Raw genomic sequence first — 8350 nt, forward strand, 5'->3', positions numbered from 1 at the left:
CAGTCTGTTGGTGAAGGTGTGCAGTGTGTGTCTGGATGGCGGTGAGGTGCGGGGTTGTCGTGAGGTCTGTTCTGACGTTTGGGGCCTAGGGTGCAGAGTGTCCAGCCCTCGTCTGCCTCTCTGAACCCCCTGCGGCCAGCTGGGGCCTCAGTGGGCCCTTCCCCCGACCTGTGGTGCTTCTGTGTGGAGTTCTAAAGGCCAGGCCGGCCCAGCGCCCACCCCACCCTGCCATCCTCATTCCATCGTCTGTTTTTCACTGCCCTCCTCTTCTCCCTAACATGTCCCTCAGCACCCTGGCCCTAGCCCAGGTGTGGGCCCGCTCTCCTGCTGTTAGGGTGGGGAGCAGGCAGGCCAGGTGCCTCTGCCTCCTGAGCTGTTAAGGTCTCCATCTGGAGCAGTGCAATGCTGACAGGGAAACTGAGGCTGGGGAAGAACAGAGCTTGTCTGGGAAGGGGAGCCAAAACCAGGGCCTGGCATGCTTATGTCCAGCAGGCATCTGTGCCTACAGCCATCCCAGAGCAGGGCCTTGCTGGCCTGGACCAATGAGCTCGGGGCCCTCACCCATCTCCCTCACCCTCCTTCAGCAAGTTCTCTTCCTGGGGATCCCAACCTGGTACCTCAGCCCATTCCCTGACCCCATCCCCTGGCCTCCCTCCCACACTGGATGCTCTTGTCCAGCAAGCTCAGTCCCAGGGCCATCATGGGAGGTGGGTGGAAAGAGGGACCTTCAAACACCACGCCAAGTCCTCTGGTGGCCACTCCAACAGGGCCCCAGCCTGGCCTACAGAGGGGAGGCCCAGAGGGCACATCCCACCTGCAGCGAGGGCTTTGCCAGCACCAACGCTCCCAGGCCCAGCAGCAGATGGGAGGGTTAGGGTAGGGTACTGCAGGCCTGCAGGGTGAGGACACGTGGATGGCCAGTGCAGACCATGGCCAAAGTCGTGGGCTTCTCAGCTCCACGGCGTGTCTTGGACCCAGGGCAGGACAGCGGGAGAGGCTCTGGCAGGACCCTCTACTGCCCAGGTGGCCCTCACCTAATGCCTGCACTCTGAGCCTGCCCACTCCATACCTACCCCTTTGGGCTCCACCCCTCAGACCCCACTCCCTGCCCTGAGCCTCTACTTGTCCCTGAGGGACTGGTGGGAAGCTGTGTTTACATCCCCCTCTCTCCGTTCTGTGCTCCAGACACCACTAACTGTGTGGAGATGATGACGGGGAGGCTTTCCAAGTGTGGTAAGAACCCCTATCGCCTGGGCCTCCCGCCTATCACCCCACCTGCAACCCGCTCCCGGCTGGGTGTTGCGCCTGCCACCCCTGGGGCTGTCCTGGGGTCTGTGTGTAGCTTGGGGCCCAGACACACACGGGACTCAGGGTAGGCCCCTGCACGCCCAGCCTCTTGCCTCTGCCAGGAGCACCATCACTCATCCAATAGCAGCACAGGCCTGGCCAGGATCAGGGTGGACCCGGGAGGGACCCATGTTCAGAGCATGCCCTGAGACCAGCGAGGATCGCATGTGCAGGCTCTGACCGGGGATCACAATGGAGTGCAATCAGGAGCAGGGGCCGCTCCTGCTGGGACCTGTGAGCTACCCAGGCCATACAACACTCCCCTCCCACTGTACCTGGCAGGGAGAGGAGGGACCTGGCAGGGCTCAGGTTTAGGAACTAAAGCAAAGGTGCCCCATCAGTGCACCTGGACAGGGAGCACAGGCCCCAGGTCAGGGTGGTCATCCCATCCTACCCCTTCCTCTTGACCTCAGGACATTCCCACTCTGGCTGCCTGCCCCCCACCCTCCCACACCCAAGCTCTCCATGCCTGTCCATCCATCCTTCCATCTGTCTGTCCGCTGTCTCCACATTGTGTGGCCTGGGCTGGCCAGGGAAGGAGTATGGCAGGCACGCTGGCTCCAGCCTCCCAACCCAGAGCAGACCCCGTGGCCTCCTGCGAAGAGCCAGACGCCCGTCCCAGGCTCCTGCTCCCTGGGGATGTGGAAGCCCTGTCTTTGTGGCTCTGAGTTCAGAGTGGGCCGGCCGGCCAGCAAGGCCACGGAGCTGACAAGGGGAGACTCTGAGACTGGCGTCTGAGTTCCGTGTCTGGCTGAGGCCAAGGGAGGCGCTGCACCTGCAAGGCCAGGCCTGGTGAGGGAGGAGGGGTCTCCACCTGCCTTGGGTTCCCGCCCCGCAGTTCAGAGGCCTAGAGGTCCCAGCTCGTGTCCCCAAAGCCCCAACCCCTCCTGTGAGCCCCTGGCACAGAGGGCACCCCACCGGCCGGCCGCCTGCCCACCCTGCTTGCTGTCACCTGTCCCCACCCCCTACGCCCATCTCAGACCTCATCTCGTTGGGTTTTTCTTTCTCTCGCCAAGGCCCTTTCGTTCATTTGTTTGTTTGTTCTCTTTCTCTCTCCTTCCCTCCCTTCCTCTTTCTCGCCCCTTTTTTTTCTTTTCTTTTCTTTTGTCTTCTGTTCTGTGTACCCAGGCAGCCCATTGAGTAACTTCTTTGACGTAATTAAACAACTTTTTTCAGACGAGAAGAACGGGCAGGCGGCCCAGGCCCCCAGCACGCCCGCCAAGCGGAGTGCCCACAGTCCACTCGGTGACTCGGCGGCCGCTGGCCCTGGCCCTGGAGGGGATGCCGAGTACCCAACGGGCAAGGACACGGCCAAGACGGGGCCACCCGCCGCCCGCCACGAGCAGCCTTAGACACATAGCCCCTGCCCCCCCCCAGCACGGCCCTGACAGTGGCCACCAAGGCTACCGAGCCACCTGCCCGCCCTGAGTGGACACAGGGCCACACCCACCTACCCATCTAGACTGGTGTGAAGCGGGGGAGGAAAGGATAGGGGCACCGGGGGCCAGGGCCTGTGGCCGGTCCACCTGTGCCTGCTCTCTCTTTCTCTCGCTGTTTCTCTCTCTGCCTGTCTCTGACAACGTCACTGTTTCCGCTCTGATACCAGGAATTATCCCGAAAAGTTAACATGTCACCTCCACGAGGCCGTCCTCTGGGCTCCGCGCCGGACACCGGCCCGCTGAAGGCAGCTGCCGTGGACCTGCCTCTCCTCTCCTGCTGCTGCGGCGTGCCCGGCGGCGAGGCCCTGCCCACCGCCACTGCCTCCGTCCACCTGCCCGTGTGGCACTCTGCCCGGTTTCTGCTCCGCATGGCCATGGGGAGGAGGACCTGGCTCCGAGGGGAAGCTGCCTCCAGCCTGCCGACAGACTTGCAGTGACTCGAGCCCTGGGCAGGTCCTGTCGCCCAGGCTGCCTCCAGGGCGGGGCCGTGGTGGGCGAAGCATCTGAGAGGCGGGCAGAGGGCGCTTGCAGCCTCTCCTCAGCCCCTTCCTTCTGCAGCACCCCCTCCCCAGTCCATCGACACCTCGGCACCCACGCTGATGCTAGCTGGCACCCAGTCCCCCCGGCTCGTCGCTGCAGGTGCTCTCGGGCCTGCGTTCCTGTCCTGGCTCGGGTGGAACTGGACCCAGAGGCAGCAGGCTGGCCGAGATCAGTATTATTTATTTGCTGTTTTAACTTATTGAGTTTCTTTACTTCTCTGTTCAGGGAAGGGGCAGCAGCAGCATCTTCCTGCCGTCTGTCTGTCTGTCTGTCTGTCTCGGGCAGGGTGGGTCTGGGCCCAGGTGCCCTGAGGACGCAGCCGATGGGGCACTGGGGGGCAGGCCGGTGGGTGCAGTGCCGGCAAGCTACTGTAAACTTTAAAGAATTCCTGCAAGATATTTTTATAAACTTTTTTTCTTGGTTGTTTTTGGAAAAGGGTGTGGGGGAGGGGAGCCGCTGGGCAGGGCTAGGTTTTGTGTTCGGTTCTTGCTCTTGGTTCTTTCTATATACACACATATATATATTTAAAGAACGGCGCAGGCCACTCTGTCTGCTCTGTCCGTCCTGGGTAGAAGCAACTCCAGTCCCATGGGCGCCACTGCCCAGGGCCCCTCCACCCGGTCCAGGATGGGGACACTCTTGGTTCTGTGTCTGAGAACAGGGTAGGAGGAAGGCCCTGGGCTGGCCCCCACCCACTCACAGGATGGCAGGGGCACCGCAGAGTTTTTTACTAAAATGACAAAAAGTGAAAAAAAACAAAAAAACAAAAAAAACACCACATAACCAAGAACAGAGTCAGCGGCGTCCTCTGCAGTGTTTCCTGTGCGGGTGCGGCTGCCCGCTTTCCATCCCCAGCTAATGCTTGCGTTTCTTCCTGTGGGTACGGCCAGCCCGGCACACAGACCCCGTGGTGTCGAGGGCACCAGGCAGCTGGAGGCCGGGAGGGCAGGTCTGATTGCATGCCTTCGCTGTGACGGGTCCACTCTGCTTCTGGTGTCTCCCCGCAGCCCGCCCGCCTGCCCGCCCTCGGTCGAGGATAGATTTTAACGCTTCTGTCCACTGGCCCCACCACAGGCTGGGGCTTCCACATAAGAACTATTACACGCCCGATAACAGCAAAGCCACAGGTACAAGCGGGGGCTTCTCAAGAGGCAGAGGACACCGAAAGCAATATCTCTTCGTCAGCCTTCCTCTTTTGTACTTGGGACACATGCAGACGTCACGGAAACAAACAAGCCCACCCCATGTACCCCTGTCAAATAACTGTGAGCAACTTTAGTTCCGGAACAATAAATTCCTTCAGTAAAGACACTGACACCAGTCTCGGTCCAGGCGGGCGGGGTGGGGACACGGGTGGTCTGGGTTCACCAGCTCGTGTCCCCCACGTGTGCTGCCCAGGGCTCTGCAGGGGTGGGTGGTACGGCCTCTGCCTCAGCTGAAGAGGACAGACCCTGTACGGGGGGTGGGGGCTGCCCCAGTCTGAGCTGGGTAACCTGCTGGGGTGGGTGGGAGGAGAGGCCCAGGGGCACAGGGAAGCCTCACCCAAAGTGGACAAAGAGCACCACCCCCTGCTTGACCACGGCCACCCCAGACCTCAAGTGTCACCCAGCACTTGGGCTTCTTCCTGGAGGATAACCTTTTCGATCCTTTTTTTGGGAAGAAGCAGATGGGGTTCTGTAGCCCAACCCTGGAAGCAAAGGGAGGCAATCCCAGCCACACCCTCAGCGCCCGCCAGCCAGGGATGCAGGTACTTGGATCACATTTCAGCCATCCACCCCTCTGCTACTGCACCAGGGAGGGCAGGCCCAGCCCCATCGCCAGGGCAGCACTTAGGGACCCACTGCACAGCCATGAGACGGGGAGAGCACCCTGGAGAGGGCGTCCGAGCAGAGAGCAGTCGCCCTTGGAGATCCCCGACAAGCACACTGCCCCATACGTGGATGTCGGGCACAGCACGGCCATGGGGCTAGCTGGGGAACGTCTCAGCACCAGCCATGTCCCCTGGGCCGGGTGTAGCACAGATCTACGGTGGCTCTCTGTGGTGGGGGCATGCTGTGCTTTATACCATGTCAGCACTGCCCTGGTCACCCACTCCTGGGTGGCAATCAAACCTGTTCCTAGACTTGCCACTGGTGCCCTGGGGGCAGAATCAGCCCTTGAGTCCTGCCCTCATCTCCTGCAACCCCTGCTGCAGGGGACAGCCCAAGGGTGCCTGGCTTCTCTGGCTCAGTGGGGAGCCTACTGGCAACTGGGCTTGCCTCTGAGGGGGTGGGTGCCCAGAGGTGCTCTGGAGACGCAGAGGGCACCAGGCTCCATTGCAAAGGCTGGACTGCATAGTGTCTTGTTAACTTCAGCTTAGAAAACAGGCTGAAGGAATTTGGTGATTACACTCTCACAGGGCACAGGGTTACCTGACTGTTGGGGTGCCAGCTGCTGACCATGGAGCAGCTTCCTGATGGGAGTGGATCCCAAGGGGCAAAGCAGAGCCCAGGAGCCTTCATGCAGGGCGGGAAGCATTTGCCCAGGACTGCCAGCATGCATGAGTCCAGCAGGACACATGATGGAACCTTCTGGAACAAAGCACTGAAGTCACGCAGAAACAATTCTGACACCCTTCAGACTGAATCACCAGGCTGGGGTTGCTTTGAGCACCAGGAGGTGCAGCCCTCCGGACAGTGGTGCTGTGGGGGCGGGGCAGGCCTTGTGGGAGGGGCCAGGCTGTGAAGGCTAGGCACCCAAGAGTGCACTGGGATTTTCTGAGAGCCCCAGGGGCCAACACCAAGAGCAGAAAGGAGGAGTTGAAAGGACTGGAATTGGGGGGGGGGGGGGGGGTCGCCTCTGGTCTCTAGCTCAATGGACGGTCAGGGAGCTCTTGCCCTTGCAGGAAGTTGTGGCAATAGGGCCTTCTGGTGGACATTATGAGAACAGCACCCTAGTACTGAATTCTGGGTGTCTGAAAAGAAAACCCAATTGAAGGAATTAAAAATGGTTGGCGGAGTAAGTGGATGCTACACAGACACGCTCCCAGGACCAAACTGTAATTACAACTAAAATACCAAAAAAAATCACAAATAATCAACTGAAGACTAGCTGAAGAGAACCCTGATAACCAAAGACAGAAAGTGGGGACCACATAGATACTGGTAGGAAGGGCAGAGGCACAAAAGAGCGGCTGGGCACCACAGACAGCAGCTGAAGTTCTGGAGAGATATCTCAACTGTGTGGGTTTGCCACTGAGAACTCTGGGGTCTAATCCCCAATTGGGCCACCCAGCAGAGAGCACCAGAACTGAGAAAGGTGCCCACAAAACATCTGGCTGTGAAAAGCAGCAGGGTTGCTATCTTCCAGGGAGCAATGCCTAGAAATGCAGGCCCTCTCTTAAAGGGCTAATACACAAAATTTCGTGTGCAGACACTCACCTTGGGCACCAGGAGAGGGAGGGCAGAGTGGACTGGAGCTGTGTGAGCAGAAGCCAGGGTTGGGGGCTCTAGGGTTAGAGCTCAGAGGGCAGACAACCTGGTTTTCAGTGTTGAGTCATTCCTCACACTGCAGAGGTCATCTTTCTCAGGCAGAATTTTGTTATCCAGGTGGTTTTTGCCCGGGGGGGGGGGGGGGAGGGGGGCAGGAAGACAGTTGACCCACCCTATTGGGAAACCCCTTACCCCACCATGTGGCATTTCTGAGACCCATTAAGAGACTGAGAATAACAACTAGCCTCCAGGCAGAAGCAACTGCCCCACCCTGTCGGAAACCTCTCACTACACCTGTGGACAATTGCCTGAGGGCTACTCCAAATGAATCCAGCCCTAACTGGTTTGGCTAAGTGGATAGAGCATCGGCCTGCAGACTCAAGGGTCCCAGGTTCCATTCCGGTCAAGGGCATGTACCTTGGTTGCGGGCACTCCCCCAGTGGGGAGTGTGCAGTAGGCAGCTGATCGATGTTTCTCTCTCATCGATGTTTCTGACTCTCTATCCCTTTCCCTTCCTCTCTGTAAAAAATCAATAAAATATTTTTTTTATTTTTTTTTAAATATATATTTTTTATTGATTTTTTACAGAGAGGAAGGGAGAGAGATAGAGAGTTAGAAACATCGATGAGAGAGAGACATCGATCAGCTGCCTCCTGCACATCTCCCACTGGGGATGTGCCCGCAACCCAGGTACATGCCCTTGACCAGAATCGAACCTGGGACCTTTCAATCCGCAGGCCAACGCTCTATCCACTGAGCCAAACTGGTTTCGGCAATAAAATATTTTTTTTTAAATGAGTCCAATCAATCTGTACGCAGAGGTGAGTCTCTGGAGGATTTGAGTCTTTGCTTGATCTAATTAGTCAGAAACAGCATTTGACTGTCCTGCACTAGAGATTTGGAGGCATAGCAGACCTACCTAATACATAGTCACAAACCCAAACAGGCAACCAAAATGGGGAGACAAAAAAAAAAAAAAAAGAAAGAACAAGAGAATGCTCCAGAAAATAAATGAAGATAAGAAACTTATCTGATACAGAGTTCATAATAATGATGGTAAAGATACTCAACAGCATAAGAAAAAAGATATAGTAAATATGAAAAAAAACACAGGCTGAAATAAAGAATGATATAGCACAAATAAAGAACACACTGGAAGGAATATACAGCAGATTAGGGAAAGCTGAAGATTGGATCAGTGAATTAAAAAACAGGATAAGAAAAAAAATCAATCAGAGAACCAAAAAGAAAAGTACAATGAAAAAACAGGACAGTTTAAGGGAGCTGTGGGACAACATGAAATGTAACAATCTTTGCATAATAGGTGTGCCAGAAGGGGAAGAAAGTGAGCAAGGGATAGAGAATGTGTTTGAAGAAATAATGGCAGAAAACTTCCCTAACCTGGTGAAGGAAAAAGTCACACAAGTTCAGAAGGCACAGAGAGTCCCAAGCAAGAACAACCCAAACAGACCAACACCCAGACACATCATAATTAAAATGCCAAAAATTAAAGACAAAGAGAGAATCTTAATGGCAGCAAGAGAAAAGCAATCT

At 56.9% G+C, this 8350-nt stretch overlaps 1 protein-coding gene across 16 annotated transcripts in view; it reads left to right on the forward strand.

The window, feature by feature from the left end:
- The window catches only part of BRSK2 (BR serine/threonine kinase 2), a 50208-nt gene extending 45567 nt beyond the window's left edge, over nucleotides 1–4641 (forward strand). For 3 of the 16 annotated variants that reach the window (XM_070427726.1, XM_070427728.1, XM_070427735.1), the window contains 2 exons: nucleotides 1186–1233; nucleotides 2476–4641. In XM_070427726.1, coding sequence (XP_070283827.1) covers nucleotides 1186–1233; nucleotides 2476–2699 — 272 coding nt within the window. In that variant the 3' untranslated portion in view covers nucleotides 2700–4641. The remainder of the gene's footprint in view (nucleotides 1–1185; nucleotides 1234–2475) is intronic. The other 13 variants (XR_011472950.1, XR_011472953.1, XM_070427727.1 and 10 more) reach the window with 9 other exon arrangements.
- The last annotated feature ends 3709 nt before the right edge of the window (nucleotides 4642–8350 follow it).

The sequence above is a fragment of the Myotis yumanensis genome, unplaced genomic scaffold (genome assembly GCF_028538775.1).
Source record: "Myotis yumanensis isolate MYYU_CA2020_CCGP unplaced genomic scaffold, mMyoYum1.0.hap1 SCAF_10, whole genome shotgun sequence".
NCBI classification, from domain to species: domain Eukaryota; kingdom Metazoa; phylum Chordata; class Mammalia; order Chiroptera; family Vespertilionidae; genus Myotis; species Myotis yumanensis.